The sequence below is a fragment of the Panthera uncia genome, chromosome B1 (genome assembly GCF_023721935.1).
Source record: "Panthera uncia isolate 11264 chromosome B1, Puncia_PCG_1.0, whole genome shotgun sequence".
In the NCBI taxonomy this organism is placed as follows: Eukaryota; Metazoa; Chordata; class Mammalia; order Carnivora; family Felidae; genus Panthera; species Panthera uncia.
The window spans coordinates 6,160,004-6,180,063 of record NC_064811.1 but is presented as its reverse complement, the minus strand read 5'-3'; the positions used below and the strand labels follow the sequence as shown (position 1 = coordinate 6,180,063).

The following is a 20,060-nucleotide window of genomic DNA, read 5'->3' as shown; positions in this document are numbered from 1 at the left end:
GTGCATATCAGCATTGCTTAAAGAGCTGTGACACCACGTTCCATGTTAAGGAATCTTAATTTAGCTACTTTACTGGGATTTATGGGATGCCATCAGAAAGTAAATTTACACTGGATATGCAAGGGGTTTGGATTCAGATAAATAATGCGTCTTGTGGAATCGATTTTTTTATCGCCCTCCCCCTCCCCACCGCACTGCTGTTTGCAAACCTTACTCCACAGCCATATTTAGACGGGTCCCCACTTGGTTAAGAGCAAGCTGTACTTCAGATTTCTTCTCACCTTCAATCAGGCGGCAGCCGGGCCATCACCATGATGTATGGCAGTGAGAGGTGCAGAGAAGGAAGGAAATGGGACGTCCGGTAGCGGGTGCGCCCTTCCCCTCCCCGCGCCCACTCCGAAGCGTGCCAGTGTCCCGCAGGAGGGCCCGCTCGGGAGGCTCTCTTCCGCCCCCTGGAGCTGGCTGGCACCTTGGTGCGGAGAGCACCGTGCTTCAGGGTCCAGTGTCCCAGCACGTGTGGCGAGGGGCTGTGGGAGGACCCTGGGCCACGGGCCTGAGGAACTCCGGGCCCCTGTAGGTAGTCCATCTGCTCTGTGACGTGTTGAATAGGAGCGACACCCTTTGGTCTTTTTTGTTCTGTCCTGTTAATGAATAAATTTGCACCAACAGCCCTGTTAGCGAGTTAGTTTTTAAGACCTTGTTTGTGTTGGCAAAGTGAAAATGTAATTGCTGGGAAGCCAAGACTAATTTTTATTTTGTGAACTAGAAATCTTTTCATGTAAGAAGCAGGCAGGGGAGGCTGGGAGGGGCCGGCGTGGCAACTTGCAGATCCAATGAGGACATTTCGATTCGCGATCTTTGTAAAGAAGTTACATTTCAAGCTGAATCTGGACATTAAAGGATATGTTTACAAAATTGCCAGTTAGCTAAGCTACGTGTGTAAAACCATTAAATGGAAACAAGGCATCCGCAGACATTTTCTTCCATGTTATCTGTGCTGTTTCTGGTGGACATGTCAGAAGTTTCACTGTTTTCAGTAGGTCAAAAATAAATGACAATGAGTTTGAGATCTGTTGCAAACAAGCGTGGTGGCCACGGCCAGCTCCATCACTGCTTTCTGAAATATGCTTCCAGAACCGGATTTTATTATGGGGGGTGTTTTGCAACCATGACCGTGGCCTTGGAGCCGGGGCGTGTGTTCTACAGCTGCGTGCTGTGAGGGTGTGATGTGAGCACGCACGAGGAGCACTGACTACGTGCCAAACTCTCCCGCACAGATACAGCTATGAAAGCTCTAGCCCACGTAAACGCACTGCTAAGGCATCACCCCTTTGTATCTTCTAGTAGACGTTTTATTGACTGTAAATCCATTCACATGTAACTTTTGACATTTTCACTCTGTGCAGAGAAAGAACACAAGGGTCCCTGTGGCTGCACCACAGACTCTCGATTTTGCATACACAGCACACGATTTTGCAGGGGGCAATGCAGAGCCATCGGCACCCACACCGAGGTGGGGCCCCGTGAACACCAGCGTGCTCTCTGCACAGATGTGGTTCCCACTGCAAACAGGAACACCTGTTCTAGAGGGACAGGTGCACGGGCCCAAGGGCAGACAAATGCTCCTTGGGCCCCAGCAGCCCCTTGCTGAGGGCCCAGGGTCTGTCCCCACACCCTTTCCCCAACGGGCAGGCAGGCGTCTGCTGACCTTCTGTATCTGGACCCACTGATATTACACGAAGTAACCGTAGTTGCATTTATTATATTTGTGAGGCAAAGGCGAGTTTTCTACAGCGTAGCGACTCTGCAGCACTTGGCTCAGGCAGACAAGAAGCCACAGGAAACTAAGTGATGGTCACTTGCCGCGAGAAGTTATCACCCAGCACTCTTCCCTAAGCCACTGGAAGGGCCAGGTCGGTGCCTCCCTGAGCCCCGCCTCCGGGCAGCCCCTCCACGTCGGCCGCCAGTTTGGGTGCAGCCAGTAACGACCCTTCCACCCTGCCTCAGGAGTGCCACACAGTCCACTGTCAGTTTGTGTTCATTAGTTTCTTTTTCAGCTATTAAACGGGCTAAGACCACAGGTCTGGGTGTCCCTTTTGTGGGAGCACATAGCTCTGCCACCGCCCCCTCCCCCCAACGTGGTAGGATCTGGGCACAGCCCTGGTCCAATGCCGGAGACCCTCGACAGCGCCCCATGCGCCAGGAGCGAGCAGGGCAGACTAGCTGTCGTACCAGTCCAGGAAGAGCAAGGAGAAGGAGCACATCACCAGGAAGAAGAGCACCCACACTCGGAAGCCGGCGTTGTTTTTGATGGCCTGGGGGGCGGGAAGGGCAGGAGCACAGGATTTTGGGTTGAGGAGTGCTCACGCCCTCCGTGTGTCCACACGCACTCCCTACCCTGGAGCTTATGCTTACCTTAATTAGTAAGCAGAGCCAAACAGTGGGTTTAGAATCCACCAGAAAACAAACAGGTGTCTCCCCCTTATTCAGACGTCCTACACCCTTCTCCCAGCAAACACCCGGAAATGGCCCACGCGGGGCCCAGGGTTAGAAAGAGCCCCGCGGCTGGCCCGGCAGCTGTAGTGGCCCAGAAATGGTCCCACGTCAACCCAAACCCGAGGACCACACTCAGAAGACCATGTCCACTCAACAAAGTCCACTGTGGTGGCCTCGATAAACAGGGACCAGGGCTCTGGCCCTCGGGGTGGGGGGTCCAACAAGCTTCTCCGGTGGCGCCCACCCCTGGTGCAGGTGGCTGATCCAACCCTTGCCAAGAGTGACCTTGTATGCCTCCGATCGCTCCTTTGGAGGGCGGTGAGTCCTGTGTCTTGGTAATAGGTGCCCCAGGTTTGGCGAGGACAGAAATGTGACTGTCTTGCAGGGTTAGGAGGTCAGCCAGGCTGGGCGCCAGCAAGGCTCTCACGCAGCCCTGACTGCCCGCAAGACTACCACCACTGCCCGGACGGGGAGGCCGGTGGGGCCTGGGGGGCCCAAGGGTACTCACCTCTCTGATGTCTTCGTTGCCCTCCTTGATATTCTCAGTCGCCCCTACAACTAACTGGTGAATGCTGTCGATCTCGGCTTCCTATGGAAGAGGAGAGACAGGTAGACCCGACCACCGTCTCCTTCCCTGAGCATCCGGACAGCAGGAGCCAGCAGCAGCCAGGGCTTTACAAGCGGGAGCCTGTGGGTCCTCGCCGGGTCCCGAGGGGCAGGCACAGCCCCGTTTTACAAAAGGGAAAGTCAGGGTTCAGAGAAGTTTAGTAATTTGCCAAGAGTCACGCAGCAACCACGTGGCAGGACTGGGACCAGAACCCAGTGCCTGTCGCCCTTCCACCCCCAGCTGCTACCTCCTGTGCCACTTGCCGGCCAGAAGGGACAAACGCGAGAGCTGCCAACACGTAGCAGCCACCGCATGCCAGGGGCTTCCCTCTGGTCCCCCGCGTATTTATGACATCCAGAGACATGAGCTTCCAGATGCGTGTGCTTTCAGACACGCACGCTAGCTTCAGGGGAGCGCTTCATGTCTCACCATCTGTGTCTCTCTTAAAAAAAAAAAAAAGAAAGAAAACCTAAACCGTAAAAACATCAGCTCCCGTGTACTGAGAGCCTGCCACGAGCCGGAAGTGCGTCAGGCCCCTTGAGCCCCAGCCCTGAGAATGCGGGGGGGGGGGACATCTGCCCAGTCTGAAGAGGGCAGTGTGGCCTGGGGTGCCCAGGTCACCTGACACACTGGAAGTCAGGATCGGATCAGAGCCAGTGTGTGTGACCCAATGTGGCCTCTGAGCTCTCCTGCCACGCTGAGCTGTCCCTGGAAGCAAGTCGTGTGCTCTGACAGGGACAGCTCACTTAGCTGTTTTATGGGTCAGGAGGCTGAAGTGACAGCCATCAGGCTTCTAAGTGGAGGCTTAGCACATACACGCTTGAATTGGTCGTTCAATGTAGTTAGAAAGGGTAACTCTCGTGAACCCGAACTTTCTGTCAGACTGCACGTACCTAAATTTACAGCGATTCGACGCTGGTTGTGAGGTTTCAGGCAGGTTTTGTGGGGGCGAGAGGGTCTTAGGCCAACTGGGCCAGTTTAACACAATGCAGCAGAAATGATTTTGACTCTGAAACCGTTCCAAGGTCTGTGGATGCTAAAAAGGAGGATAAATTTATCGGGTCCCTAAAAGTTTTGCCAGTTACTGGCCGGAAGAGTTTCAGAACTGGAGGCAGGAAGAAATAACATGAAAATCCCCTTCAGAGAACAACCCTATTTCCTGTGTGGATGGGACACCTGAGGTGGCACGGACCTAGCGTTCCGAGAGGGCCAAGTGTGAGCCCTAAGTGACACTGTCGACTGACAGGCTGCTACCCACCAGGTGTGCTGGGTGCTTCCTGTGGGTTATCTCCGAGCCTCAGGACGGCCCTGGGAGGGCCACTCCGTTTGCAGACGGGAAAACTAGCTCAGAGGCACCCGGGAGGAAGATCTACCCAACTCCCTCCTCTGTGGGCGTCACGGCACACACGGGCCACCACACCCGGTCTGGCCTGGGCCAGCCAGCAGCGGGTCAGGTGCAGAGAGCTCCCCACCCCGCACAGAGGCTACACCGGGGGGTCAGGAGGCCCTCACGTGAGGAGCTGTATGAGCCCACGCGGCTTGGGGCACATGGCTGTAGAGATCAGGCAACCTCAGAACAAGCACCCTGATGTCACAGTAGATTCTTCTCAGCTAAACCTTAAATCGTGATTTTTCTTTTTTCTTACCTGTTGTAAAACCTTCTCTGTGAATATCTCTTGGAGCCTGGAAATTTCAACCACTCTCCCTTCGATTTGCCTTCATTAAAGAGAAAAAAAAATTACATACAACTATTAGTAGGTGGTGGTCCTAGCAGGAGTGTTACACATTTCTAAATGGACCACGTAAGTGAGAAATGGGAGGGGACACCACCACAGCCTCCAGAGAGGGAGGGGACACCACATCATTCATGGCGGGGGGGGGGGGGGGGCACCACGTCAGGCTCAGGAAGGAGGAGGCCGGCATTGCACTTCCTGGCTCTCCTCTGAAATCTCTCGCTTAGGGGGCGCGCTGCACTGTGGAACCCGCCCTCCCCTGCAAGCTGACCCGCGGTGCCCCTGCCTCGGAGTCTGCACCCCTGGTTGCAACAGGCAGCCTTCGAATGCTAAGGCCCGTACCCGGCCCGGTAACCACGGTAACGCGGCGGGGACTCAGAACGCCAGTGTGTGCCGACCACTCAACGTCGTTACCGCCCAGGAGGTCGAGGGGCACTGCCACCCAAACCAACTTCCCGGCGAAAGGAAAAGTCCTCCGGTTCCGTCTGAAAACGTATCTGGGTTCAGCAACCAAGCATCTGAGCTGCTCGCTGTTTCAGGGCCAGCAAGGGCGCCCCGGGCGTGGGCTGGGGGGTGGCACGGGTCTAGAAATGGGGGCGGCAGGGGCTGAGCCGTGTCGGGGCAGCCGGCCGCTGCTCCTCCCGTGCTTCCGGGTGTGGGAAGGAAGAGCGAGGCGGGCGGGGGCTGAGTCTCGGAGCAAGGACCTCGAGGCCCACAGAGCGAGGGCAGAGGCCGCAGAGGAGCACAGGTGCCATCAGAGTCCCCGGGGGCTGTGGGTGCGGCGTCAGGACGCGCTTTCTTTCGGATGAGCCCACAGCGCAGCGGGTTTAATTTCCCTGCCAAAGCCCAGGCCTTCCTTCCAGATGCTCCAGACTCTCTCGGGGAAACAGGCCCCACCCACGTGCCTCCCCTAGAGGGCGGGCCAGCGATGGCTCACGTGGGCACGGCCACTCTCCTTCCACGCTGCCGACCCCTTTGCTGAGGGGGCGGACGGACCCCAGCGGAGCCACATGCAGGAGGCTGCACCTGGCCAGCCATCCCTCACAAGGCCCGCCCCCTTACCCCGGGAGCCATGAAATTAACAGCCCCTAACCGTGCAGCTTGCGGTCACTGGAAGCCCGGAGGCAGCACAGAGGGGGTGACCTCCCAAGGGCCCGCAGGTTAAGGGGAGTCACTGAAGTTGGGCAGCTGCCTTGACCCCGAATGGCTGAGGGGGGTGCACGTGGCCAGGGCCACAAGGGGATGCCTGGCCATCGAAGTAAATGAAAAGTTCCCAGTTCCTAGAAAAGCTGAGGCCATCAGCTCCTAGGAACCACATACATACCTCACTTCATCGAACAGGCTGTTCATCTCACCAATTAGGCGCTGGTTCTCTTGTTCAAACTGTGAAGAGACAAACACACTAAGGGTGATGTCATACTCAAAAGCAACACGGTCAAAGGCAAGGGTCTAGCAAGGCGTCTGCTCGGAAATCTTTGATCTGCCCTCCGAGGGTGGCCACCGAGTCCCTCCTTCTGGCGTGGAGGGATGCGGCATCAGTGTGAAAACATCCCTGTGGCCGGACTTCTCCCTGCCTGCTAGCCGAAGTGATGCCTGGGAAGATGCGGGCGGGGCGGGTCACCTGCCGTCCTTCCCGCTGCTCTGTCTCCCTCTGGCACTGTTTTAAGTGGGGCGCTGAGCTCCAGCGGCTCAGCTGAGGGCAGGGCAGTCTCATTTCAGAGCCACACGCCTTGGCCAGTCCACCGTGACAGGAACACAGGCCCAGCAGCCCGAAGCGCTGTGTTCCTGGGCTCAGGCTGGCGATCGGGCTTCGGGACTCAGTCTGGGTGAGGGTGCCACCCTGACACCCGGGAGCCCATCAGAGCCGCGTAAACTCGGAGCAGACAGCTGCTGCCCCCACCGTTCCTGCCAACTTGACAGCAGCCCCACGAAAGGCTGGCACGTCTGAGGGTTCGCCGTGCCGCGGGGCCAGATCTCCTCCTCGCTGCGGGACCCGCAACCCTGCCTTCGGACGCCCACTCCGCTGCCTGAGCGTGTACTCAGCCCCGGGCGGGGGCCCTCGTCCCACAGCCCCAGCTCGAACGCCACCTTCTCCGTGACCTATCCCGGCCCCCGAGCTGGAACTTCTTTCTCCAGTTTCTAACCTTGGCCTAGCACCTTGTGAAACCTCGTGAAGATCTCTCAGGACGTTAGCCATTTTCAGCCCGGTAATAAGCTGTGCATGTCCCAAACTCCCCCTTGACTATGAGCTGCCTGAGGGTGGGAACGCGTCAAACCCAAGTCCGAGAAGGCCTCACGCGCGTTCTTTCCTTCACATCTACTAAAGCGGCAGTCCCGTCCACAGCTGTTTTCGGAGGCGCTGTCTGCGCCAGGCGCTGTGTGGGGGGACGGGTGGAGGTGAGCTCTGGGCCTCCCAGGCTCTGCGATCCAACCGAGGCTCCAGCCAGACTTGCTCAGTAAAACAACAATGGAGGGAAAACAACGGTTAGGGAAGTCACGGCAGACACCGTGCTGAGCAGGTCACGTGCAGGGACTCACATTCTCCCTGCCCAGTCACCCCCTGACTTCACAGGGAGGGCATGTGCTGTGCTCACTCTCTGCTCCGTCTGCCCCCCTCCCCTCCCAGCTCCCCCCCCAGCCCTCCAGGCGGACACCCTCCCGTCCTGTCTGCCAGTTCACCCGCACCCTTGCTGCATCCATTCCCTCCCTGGTGCCTGTGCTCTGCCCTCATCACCTCTCACTCTCCTCCAATCTGCCCCCCACCCCTCCGTCAGAGTGATGTGATCTAAGATGCCAGTCACGTCACAGCACACCAGGCCGGCCCTGTCCGTGGCCCTGTAGATCAGCGCTGAGGTGCAGCCTTCTCCTGCAGCCCACTGCCTCACCCCTGCACAGACTAGCTGAGAGCTGATGGAGGCCGCCGCGCACCAACCCCCCACCCCGCGGGGGGGACTCCGACTGTTTCCTCGAGACCCAGCCTAGGCACCTTCCTAGTGACCAGACGCACCAAGGCAGATTTAATCACCTTCTACCATCTCCTGTCTTTTATAATATAAAACTCCCCTGCACTTGATCCATCGCTACACTTCCTGCCCCTGTTGGGGGGCCATCTTCCCGCCTGGGGTGGGGCTTTCTCCTCTGGCCCCCAGCACAATGCAGGGCCTACCACACTGCAGGGCACCGGTTGTCGGTCCCCCTGCTTGTCAAAACACAAAGGGGCCTCCACTGCACCCCAGACCTACTGGGTCAGAAAATGGGTGGGCCGGCACAGTTTCCAGAAGGGCCGGCGGGGGGCGCTCTGCTGGGCCGCCTCAAGCACGGGCAGGATGCTGACACGGTACCAGGACGGCCCTTCTAATTATGCATGAATCAGGCTATTTAAGGGAATAAAAACTTCACTCTTTTGAGTTTGAAACTATCAGCCCTGTTAGCTGTCAACTCAACAGTTACTTCAGAGCCCAGTAATTTAAGGAAAAAAACAATTACTTCAGCACGTAGGTGCTCATTTACTTTCACTAATTCTCCCAGGTATTACTCAGGGTTTTTCTCGGGGGGCTGGGATAGAGGGCATTTTCTTATTTTTTTAATGACAAAATACGGCCCTGTCCTTTTAAATCCTCAGACCTTTTATGCTTTCTAACCTACTCCTAAGCAAGACTAGAGGTTTGAGGTGGTTTATTGCGGGAATGTCCCCCGGAACAAAGCCCTCTCTGTCCCCTCCCCAGCTCTGGGCATGAGGCACCCACTCCCCCTCTTGGGGTTCTGGGGAGCTGTTACTTCTGAAGGACTCCTGTCACCAGCAGGATCAGATTCTGGCTCTGATTTCCTTTCAACCTATGGGTTCTTAATGCCACCTGAGAAGTACCCATTCGGGGGGGGGGGGGGGGGGGGGGCGCAAAGGGGGGCGGAGCAAAAGAAACAAATGCCTCGAGGGATCAAGCGGTGACAGGGCTGAGGGGAGAGTTTGGCGTGGCCAGAACCTTTACGGAAAGCGGCCCCCATTTGGGGGCGGGAGTTACAATGGAGCTGTGTCTTCAAAAACACCACCACCTGTTTTTCCCATAGCCAGGTGCAAGGGACCCACTTAATGGGGTGTGGCAGGGCTCAGGCAGATCAGGTAATGGCCAGGCCGCTGACAACATTCACCTGTGCCAGATTTCAGGATGGTTTCCGATGCTGTCTTGATGGCCAACCTGTACACCTCACCCCTCCTCTGCAGAGGAAGGCAGGGAGCGGCAGGTGCCGGCCGGCAGGGGCAGTTGGTGGACACGCCCGGGACTTCAGCGGGCCAGCCCCTGTGGCCTCAATGGGAACTCCTGGGGTGACTGACCCCTGAACCAGTCACTGGCTTCTGTCCGGCCTGTCACGTGACAGGGCCTCTTTGTGAACAGACGTGGTGATTCTTATCCTTTCCTGCCTCATGCCGAGGGTGGGGAGGGATGATGATGGCTCCTTTACCTTCGAAGCTATATGCCCTTGGGCAGGTAACTTTTCTGTGCCTCTTTGTCACTAAAACGGGACGGAGACAGTACTTATAGAGAAAGATGTGCTAATAATGCATGTAAAGTTGCGTACAGAGTGCGTGGCACATACAAAGCCCCCACTAAATGTTAACTATTATTAATCTCCTGGGACTGAGATTCCAGATACGCAAAATGAGTCATGAAATATTCTGAAGGCCCCTTCCACCTCTCTAGTTTCAAATTTTAGAGGGCACTGTGACTTGAGCGGGATCTGGGGCGCTCACACAGCATTCGCTGGGGCTCGCTGGCAGCTGGCTGGCGTGGCATCCGTCCCCAGAGGGACAGGGACCTCACAAGGTGCAGTAGCCAAGGAGGCCTGGTCTCCACAGTCAGCACCAAGGACAGGGGTACCCCCGGGGTACCCTCCCCGCCCCCCCTCCCCGGCCCCGGGGGAAGACCGGCCTGCCTGTCACAGGGCCCCCAGTTCTGTGAGGCACTGGAAAGCGGGACACGAGGCCTGCAGGACAAGGAAGGTGGACAAGCAGGGCCCGAGAGGCATGACAGCAGCCAGCCTGTCTGTGTGGGCCTCCTGCCGTGGCTCCTTCCGCTCCATACTGTTTGGTCTCCCACCAAAATGCAGTGCTTTCGCTCAACACAGATGGATGTCTGGAGCAAGTTCCCCTGACCGCTCAAGCATGGCGGCAGGCACCACATTTAAAGGCCTAGGACCTGGGAGCTCGCTGTAAAATGGGGCCAGCGACAGTCCCTACCACACGGGGTGGCTACATTAATAAACACTCAAGCGGTCAGGGCCGTACTTGGCATGTGCTGTGTGTTACATGCGTGTTAGGCAGTATTAACTGCCTCATTCCACTTAGAAGTCAGACTTCCAAACAGAGGGCCCCAAAAGGGTTTATTATCTGCTTTAAGGGATACAAATCCACACTGTGAATACACTGTTACAGAAATCCTTTTCTAATCGAATCCTCTTTACTATAGTTTTAAAAAGAAAATCACTCCTACAAAAGGCCTTTGGGTACAAGATGAAGCCACAAGAAGTTATTTGCATTGCAAAGAGGCAAGAGCAGCTAACTGGACCAAAGACTAGGAACCCACAGGGGCTGAGACCCACAGGGGCTCGGCCTAGAGAGCAGTCTGCCCCCACCACCATGGCCCAGGACCTCTCTGGTTCTTCAGATGCGCCTCATCTATGCCAAACGCCTGCGTTCACATGGCTCGTGACCCTCACCTCCATCCCCACCGCTACCCCTGCGAACCTGAAACCTCCCCAGGGTGTGAACCTCGGCTCTCGGCTGCGTGGTGCCCAGATTCTACCAACAGTTCTTGCCAGGAGCTGAGTTTGGGCCCAGATCACAAGCCCAGCCAGCCACCCACCTTGGTGCTTCCAGCGGCCTACCACAGGGGACGAGGGCTAGGGACACCTTTCATGCAGATTTAGGAACAGAAGTCACGCGCATGGCTTTAAAAATTATCCTAAGGGATACATCAATAAATGCAGGTGGTTTCACTCGAGGCGAGTAAACTGAATGCAGGCTTACAAAGGAGGTATTTTCTCTGTGTAACATCAGAAAACAATCTGGTCCCACTCAGCCTGACCACAAAACATCTGCTTATAGTAACTCAAACGTTAATATACCTGCATCAGGAGTTATAAATGGAAATTCAGTGTGCAAATCACATAACACTCAGCAACCATTTTGGGACACGTAACAACTGCTCCTGTGGGTGAAATAATGAATTAAATTGATATTATAGGGCTTAATTCATTATTTTACCCTGAGGAAAAATTCCAAAACAGTGATTATGAATTATGACCACAATTTGCTACAACACTTTCCAATTTAAAACCAATAGTGTCGTATTTATTTCTCTTCATTTTCAGGCTTGAGCCTGTTAAGTAAGATTTGGGTTAGTCAGCCCGTAAGATGTGGTACTTGGCTATTGTTCCCAATTACAAGAGAAGTTAAGTGAACACTTAAGAGCTTGCCATGGAAGTGCTGAACTTACAGCCTTCTGCCCACCCACTGGCAGTAACACAACACAAATGAGGGAACTCTTGCCGGCTCTGACTGCTTTAGTCACTGAGACTGGGACCCAGTTTGCCACGAGGCTCCTACACAGGCTACACTCCCTTACGCCCCCAGATCCCACCGGGGACTCCCGTGAACTATGACACAGGGGAAAAGTGCAGGACTCAGGGCACAGGACGCGGCTTGCCTGTTCTACTGGCTTGGTGACCGTGGAGGGCTTTAGAGGTTTTGTGCCTTTTTCTTTTTCACGTGTACAGAGGGATAATTCCTACTTCACTGGCCTGTTATAAAGATCAAGTAAGACAACATGCATACCGGCTTGGCATTTAGGGAGCATTCATAAGTGTACATAATAATAATAACTTAAAGCTTGCATATCTCAGAGTTCTTACTGGTGATCCTGCCTGTAGTTTATACTCATCCAAGGCACTCACCCACTCAAAAACCACTCTAGGCTCTGGGAATATGGCAACGAAAGCGGAAAAGTTCCTGCTCTCGTGGCACTTGTGTTCTAGTGGAGGGATGAGGGAATAAAGCGGGGTACGGGGACAGAGTGGCCGGGGGCTGCCGCAGACTGGGTGGCCAGGAAGGCCTCTCTGAGGATGTAACACTTGGGACCTGCAAGACACGGAGACAGCAGTGAAGAGGAAGAGGCTGGCAACACGAGTGCCTCGAGGCTGGGACGCGCCCGGACCCTGTTCTGATGTGACAGGGCTTCGGCTCAGAGCTCTACTTCTCTTCTTCCACAGGCGACGTGGGTTAGAAATGTGTGAACCGATCAGTCATAAGCTCTACCGCTTATTAACAACCGGGGGACCTTGGGCCAGACACTCTACTGATTCTGCCAAAGTTCAAAGGAGACGGTAATGCCCCACCACCTCTGAACACGATCGTGAACAGGACCAGGGAGAAAACGAGCCCTGGAAAAGTTGTGTCCACTGTCAACCACGGTGTGAAGTGAGTTGCTGTCATTTGTCAGGGACAGCCACTGAAAGCACGCCGCGTGGGAACCAGCTTCCCCGCTCTTTAGGCCGAGGACAGCCTTCCGCCAGGGCAGCACTAGGAAACGTCTGCTCCCAACCACAGACGGCGTATTCCCTTGGGCTCCGTCACGCCAACATCCAGACGCACTGTGCGCAGACACTGCTCTAAAGGAGCTGGCGGGGGCTCCTGCCAAACCTGTCAGTTTCCTTTTGAAACTCACCCAGAGCGGACAACCTACAATTGGCAACTGGACCTGAGCAGTCAAGGTGTGACTACATTTTTCAGGCATCACTTCTGCTTTCTGCACGTTAGCATAGCGTCGGCAGTTCAAACAATTAAAAAGCAGCACAGCGGTAATTATAAAAGAGCCATTTAGTCTGGAGGACTATTTTACTGCAGCTGGAAAGAAATCTAATATTAGTAAAATCATTCCAAGGCAATTTCTTCTTTAATTATGCTACGGCAAATTTAAAACTTATGAAAAGCATATGAAGAACTAGGAAATCGGGTGGAAAAGTTGCATCCACAATATGTATTTATAATTTTGAAAACTCGCTATAACAATCAGGGCAAAGGCGTTTAGGATGACCTCCTACTTGGGGAAACAGTCTTACCAACGCTAACAACACCCGACTGGGCAGAGAGCAGCCTTACCATCTGTATTTCTTCTGGGGATAATTCGTCTTCACCTTTGCCGTCTCCCCACGTGCCCAATTCGGGTTGGGATTCAGCCGGAACCTTTTCTTTTAAAGAAAAAAATAAAAAAAAAAACAAAAGAAGAAGAAGAGGAAGAAGAAAAGAAAGGAAAGAGAAACAGAAGGCAAAATACTTCCTTTTAGACGGTGCTGATGCTGGCTTGGGATGCAGGCACACTGCAAGCATGAGCTCTTACAGCTTGTCCACACTCGGTTATCCACTGGCTCATACTCAGGCGCTGTACCAGGACCCTTCTACAGTGTTTAAGCTTGTGCGTGCATTATGTGCACGTGCGTGTGCCCACGTGTGTGCGCGTGGGCAGAAGGCGCCCCCTGCACAGTCTCAGTGCCACAGTGACTTCAGCAATGGCTGCAAACCAAAGGGCCAGTCTTCAAGTGTGTTTTACCACAAAACACAAGCTCACGCACGCCCTCCCTCTACTGTTTAAACACTGCAATATAAGGGTATTTTCACTAAAAAAAAAACGCCAGGACAGGGGCGCCTGGGTGGCTCAGTCGGTTAAGCCTCCTACTTTGGCTCAGGTCACGATCTCGGGGTCCGTGAGTGTGAGCCCCGCGTCGGGCTCTGTGCTGACAGCTCAGAGCCTGGAGCCTGCTTCGGATTCTGTGTCTCCCTCTCTCTGACCCTCCCCCCGTTCATGCTCTGTCTCTGTCTCAAAAACAAATAAACGTTAAAAATTAAAAAAAAAAAACCAAAACCACCAAGCCAGGACCTACCACTCCCTAATCCTATTCCTCCCCCAGAAGGAACCACTGTTAGCATTTGATGTGGCCTCACAGACCTTACCCAGTGTGTTCACATACAAACACCTATGTAATTCTCTGCCCCAACCCCCCCCCCCCCAACTTCAATCCAGTGTGTGTACACAGTGGCTTATAAAACTTGCCGTGTAGGACTTCACTGTATTTGGGAGATTATCCCGTATCCGTCACATAGATCTGCCTCGTTCTCTTGAAACGCTGCAGGATATTCCACTGCAAGGACACACGGTTCTTCATGTCCCGTCACCCCATGGATAAACCTTCGCTCATCTGATCTCTCCGTGTGCCAGTCCGTACTTGGGGGCTCTGGGTGTACCCTGGGACGGGCGCCCGCGCATCAACTGTTGTTGACTGGACCTTTTAGAGAACTTTTTAACTGCAATCACAAATGCGTGATGGACGCTTGATGAAGTGCACCAATGGCTCGGGCTCCTAGGAAGGGCTGCACCAGCACATTAGAGAGGCCCACGAGGTCAAAAGGGGTGTGCAGTGGGAACAGGGCAGTGGACGGAAGTGACCCATCCTTGATGGAGACTGCAATGGGGTCTTTTTTTTTTTTTTTTAAGTTAATTTACTTATTTTATGAGAGAGCTAGCAGAGGAGGGGCAAAGAGAGGGGGAGAGAGAATCCCAAGCAGGCTCCATCCACGCTGTCCATGCAGAGCCCGACACAGGGCTCGATCTCATGAACCGTGACATCACGACCTGAGCAGCAACCAAGAGTCGAATGCTGAACTGACTGAGCCACCCAGGCGCCCTGTGGGGTCTCTCTTTCTCAAGATGACTGTGTCTGGTGTCTCAGCAGTGCCTCTAGGCTCGTGAGCCTGGCGCCGGGTACGGCTTCTTTTTCTTTCCTCCCTCAACCTCAGTAACTTTCCCATAGTTGGTCTCGGCCCCGTGAGACGGGCGAAAGTCCAGAGTGTCGGTTTCGAGACTATGATATGGGAAAAGAATGTATGACAGCACCAATTTAGGTATTAGTATTCCAGATACATCATCACAAAAAGCCTCCAGGTATCCAGAACATTGTGCAGGTTTAAAAAAAAAAAAAAATGGCTGTTTTTGCCAGAACTGTATTTATAAAGTTTATATATGATGTATGTATACTAAATATACATGTAAATATAATAAACGTGGAGAATTTATACATAAAACGTAGGCTGATAGCACCTTTAGAAACTGGCGGGGTGTTTTTCTGAGAGGCCATCTTCAGGCAGGAACCTCTGCACATTTCACTCACCCCACCCCCACCCCAAGGGCCCTGTGTTTCCTGCTTGACCTCGTTATGGGAGCCGAGTCAAGCTTCTCCTCTGATGTTGCTTCCGGAGAAGAACACCAAGATGAGAAGCGTCCATTCACATCAGGAGCTCTGAGCTGGAACACAGAATTTGCTAAGAGGACGCGCGCTCTACAACACGCTCACGTGGACAGCCACCGAGGGCCACCCTGACCTGCTGTCGTAAAAACTGGCCTGAAGCACAGTGCTCTTCACACCGTCCTCGACGCAGACCTCCAGTGGCCCAGCCCCAAGACTCACATGCAAGCTCTCGGCCCAACAGGCCCTCGACACGGCCCAGCCTCAGTCCCCACAGAACCCTCCCCTTTGCACGGGCTGCACTAACCACGTCCCACACGGCTCCATGCTTTCTGGCCTCGGAGTATTTCACATGCCGTTCCCTCTGCCTAGGATAGAGCTTCCATTTTCGGTCCAGACTCATTTCTCAGGACACTGCCTCCTGAAGCCCCCTCTGAGTGGACCCTGTTCTTCCCACCTGTGCCCTCTCTCAGGGCACGCGTCACTTTCTCAGGGGGTGGAAGCTGGTCACTCCCGTCAATCAATTGTGAGTTCCCTGAAGGCAGGAACCAGAGCTCATTTGAGAAGTGCAGGCAGTATTCACAAATAGCCACACCCATCTTAGCACCAGGGGAAACCGATGTGAGCAAATTACAAACGGGTATGTCAAAGTCTCATCCTGGCACAATAAGAATATGGAAGAGGCCTGAACCTCAGACGTGGACGGAAGGTCTGCCTGACCACAGAGGTCCCCGATACTCCAGACTAAATAAAAAGTCACAAAGCTAGTGGCTTTTTAAAAGTCAGGAGTGTGGCAAGCAAGAAGGCACCCTCTGCCTAGAACTACACCGCCTAGTCCTACACTAAAGTATTACTGAGAATACAGCTCATGTTTCAGAGGAGAAATGAAACACCGAAAAGATGAGACAAAAAGATTCCCTGTAGCCTGAACCTAAAAAGCCCTTCTTCTACCTATAGATCCACTTAGTATGACGTCCATGGGCAGATGTGTGGGCCCTAAGTGGGGGACAGTTGGGGGAACAAGAATGACCCCCCAGCATCAAGGTCGGGATGGAGATGAAATGTCACGGGCCTCCAGACAACAGGGCAGCACAGAGGTGGGCACGGCTTGTCCCCTTCCCCACGGGCTCTGGGGGGGGGGGGGGGGGGGGGACGCAAGCCTGGGGCTCCACGTGACCCCTCCCCATGACTCCCAAGCGTCTCCAGGCCTGAGGCTCTCCCCGAGTTCTAGGCTCACTCCCACAACGGGCTGTTTCCACCTGAAAATTCACCAGCCGGCTCAGACCTAGCATGCGTAGACGAGAATCCTGGTGTCGCCCTCTCCCCCAGCCTCCCACCCCCTACCCCCCACCCCCCGCTCTTCCCAGTCTTGCTGTCAGACTCCTCTTCCTCTCCCTCTCCTCCCTGCAGTCCCCCCAGCCTTGGTGCTCTGTCCCTCACATGTCCCATCCCACCTACTCACTCGTCTGCAGCTGCAAACTACGGCTGGAATTGGAGCATTCCTCCCGCCCACCACCTCGTCTCCACCACTGCCCTGACATGCACCTGTCACCCAGCGCCCACATCGCAATCTGTCCGGACAGGCCCACAGCTGCCACCTCTTCCTCACTCCGTCCCACTCCATGCAGCAGAGAGGCTTGGACCGTGTGCAAGACCTGCCATCCTCAGCCTGAACACGTCCAGACACAGAATCACAGGGAAACCTTCACTGCGGCCCGGACGGCCTGTCCACGCGGCTTCTGCCTCCATCTTGTCTCCTCCTGTGCCTCCCCACCGTGGGTGTGTGCATGTGCTTCCATGTGCCAGGCCCCCCTTCCCCCTCGACCCTTCCACTGGCTGGATCCTCTGCCTGGAGAGCTTCCACCTGAACGAAGGCTCTGATTTCACCACATCCTTGTCCACGCTCGTTATCACAGGCATACCTTGGACTTCACCTTGGACTTGGACTTCACTTTCGTGCGCTGCGCTGGTTTTCCAAACGCAAGGTGCGCGGCAACCCCGCGTCAAGCCAGTGTGTTGGCACCATTTTTCCAACAGCATTTGTTTACTTCGTGTCTCTGTGCCGCATTTTGGTAATTCTCACAGTATCTCAAACCGTTTCATGATTACTGCACCTGTTAGGGTGATCTGTGATCAGTGACTATGACTCACTGAAAGCTCACGTGACAGCATTTTTTCTAGCAGTATTTTTTTATTATTTTTTATCTTTTTAGCAGTATTTTTTGATGAAGGTATGCACACTGTCCTTTTACGCGTATGCTGCTGCACACAGAACAGACCCCATAAAGTGTACGCATGACTTTTATACGCACTGGGAAGCCAACAGTTTCCTCTGACTCCCTTCCGTGTGGTGGTCTGGAACCGAATCCACGGCGGCTCTGAGGCGTGCCTGTATCTGCGTAGTCGTCCTGGTGGGTGTGAGATGGCATCTCGTTGTGGTTTTGATGTCCATTTCCCTGAGGACCAACGATGTGCATCTTTTCATGTGCATTGGCCACCTGTATGTCTTCCTTGGAGAAATTTCTGTTCGGATCCTCTGCCCGCTTTTAATTTATCATCTTGTTGCGTTTAAAGCATCCTTTGCACATTCTGGACGCAGACCCTTTATCAGGTGTGGGATCCACACACACCTGCTCCCACTCTAGGGGCGATCTTTTCACTTTCTAGCTTTACTGCCCGTCGAAGCAGCAGAAAAGGGTTTCACTTTGACGAGAGCCCATTTGTTCAGCTTTTCCTGTTGCCACTTGTGCTTTTGGTGTCCTGTCCTTAGTAATCCTTGGTCAGATGTGAGGTCGGGAAGATTCAGCCCAAAGAGCTTTTAGGTCCCAGATCCGTTTAGGTTTTTGGTCTGTTTTGAGTTAACTTTTGTATAAGGTGAGGTTAAGTGTGGAGCCGGCCTTGTGCCTGTGGTTGTCCCCTCCTCCCGGCACCACCTGAAGGGACTGCTCCCACCCCAATGAGGCGTCTTGGCCCGCCTGTCGGAAATCGGCTGGCCACACATACACGGTTTTAGTTCTGGACTCTCAGTTCAATCCCGCTGCTCTGTACACCTATCCCGTACGTACCCTGTGTTTCTGGCTGCTCTGTTGTGAGTTCTGAAGTTGGGAAGTGTGAGTCCTCTTATGTGTTCTTTTTCAAGGCTGTTCTGGCTATCTTGAGTTCCTCGTACATCCCTCATGGATTTCAGAATCGACCTGTTAATTTCTACAGAGAAGCCAGCTGGCACTCTGATGAAGAATGCACTAAAACTGTAGGTCAATTTGGGGTATATTGACACGATCTTGGGAAGTTTTTCCATTTATTTGGGTCTTTAATTTCTTTCAACAATGTTTTATAATTTTCAAAGTAGAAGTTTTATACTGTGGTTGAATTTACTCCCTAAGTACTTTATTCCTTTTGATGCTATAAGGGAATTGTTGCCTCTTAAATTTCATTTTCAGATTGTTCACTGAGAATACATAAAAATTAAACTGATTTTTGTGTATTGATTTTGTATCCTGCAACCTGGACAAACCAATTTACTACTTTATTTTGGTAGATGCCTTAAAATTTTCTGTATACAAGATCAGGTAGCTGGTGAATAGAAAAAACTTCCTTCCTAATCTACATTTTAATTTCATTTGGTATCTGAGCCAACCTAATTGCCACCCAGCGCTAAAGCTGAAGAAGGATACGGCCCAGTCCTTGGTGGTGAGCAACGGATCCACACGCTAATGTAAGCTGTGCGGTTTGGTAAGCTAGCTCACATAATGCTCACAACAAACCACGGCTACACGGTACCACAAGAAAGTGCAGACTCAGAGTTTAAATAAATTGTCCAGGTCATAGCCCAGGACAGAGGCCAGGCTGTGAAACCAGCCTAGTCTGTAAGCCCTTCCATGACACCATGCTGCAGCCATGTTTTTTTCTCTTCCCCTGCAAACAGGAACTAGATAAAGGTGGGCTACAGTATGGTAATAGCTTTCTTTTGGCAAAAAACAACATGAAGGATTTAGAAATATGTTATATACGCAGGGATTTATACATACAGTACATTGTGTACATTTTTAATAAGAGCCAGTTCAGATATTATTATTCCTTGGGATTCCATGTAACCAAGGAAGAGAGGCCTGCAGAACAAGCATCACCAAATGACCTTGAAGGAAAGGGTGGCCTGTGGAGTTGAGGGGACAGTGAGGCTGAGCCAGCAGAAGCAGGCAGGTGCCAGGCTGAAGGGGAAAAGGCAGGAGAGGACTGGCCATAGGGCATCTCAGAAAGACATCCCAGGACCAAGACGGGCGTGGGGGAGTGTCTCAACACACAAGGAGAGCAGTAAGCAAAGGCAGCACCAATGACAACCTCACACCCTCCCCCTTGTACCCCTGAAAGGTAGGTATCATCACTCCCATTTTAAAGATGGGGGAGCTGGTGGGGTGCCTGGGTGGCTCAGTCGGCTAAGGGTCCTACTTCAGTTCAGGTCATGATCTCACAGTTCGTGGGTTTGAGCCCCGCGTCGGGCTCTGTGCTGAAAGCTCGGAGCCTGGAACCTGCTCCGGATTCTGTGTCTCCCTCTCTCTCTGCCCCTCCCCCACTCACACCCTGTCTGTCTCTCAAAAATAAATAAACGTTAAAAAAAATTATTTTTTTTAAATGGGGGAGCTGGTGCTCAGAAGTGCCAGTAGGTGTTGGAGCTGGGATCATGATGCCCCAGAAGAGACACTCTTCAAACCATTCTGGGTCCTAAGCAGCGGTCAGAAGCTAAACTGGAGAGTTTTCCCATTTTAATATATGGTGGGCTAATAACTCGTGATAACTTGTGATTATAAAACAACAAATGCTGACTTTACAATAAAAATATAAACTGTGAGGGAGTGTTCTTTTACTCTGACCATTTACTTTCTATTGCCCAGAGGCATTAGTTCCTTTTACATGAGGAAACACTTCCACAGCAACTA

General features: G+C 53.3%; 1 protein-coding gene across 3 annotated transcripts in view; it reads right to left on the bottom strand.

The window, feature by feature from the left end:
• Window positions 1-1,742: 1,742 nt before the first annotated feature.
• STX18 (syntaxin 18) overlaps window positions 1,743-20,060 on the bottom strand; it is a 123,829-nt gene continuing 105,511 nt past the window's right edge. For all 3 annotated transcript variants that reach the window (XM_049630292.1, XM_049630293.1, XM_049630294.1), the window contains exons 7-11: window positions 12,989-13,077; window positions 6,161-6,219; window positions 4,750-4,819; window positions 3,005-3,085; window positions 1,743-2,315 (exon numbers count right to left, since the gene is read on the bottom strand). In XM_049630292.1, coding sequence (XP_049486249.1) covers window positions 2,220-2,315; window positions 3,005-3,085; window positions 4,750-4,819; window positions 6,161-6,219; window positions 12,989-13,077 — 395 coding nt within the window. In that variant the 3' untranslated portion in view covers window positions 1,743-2,219. The remainder of the gene's footprint in view (window positions 2,316-3,004; window positions 3,086-4,749; window positions 4,820-6,160; window positions 6,220-12,988; window positions 13,078-20,060) is intronic.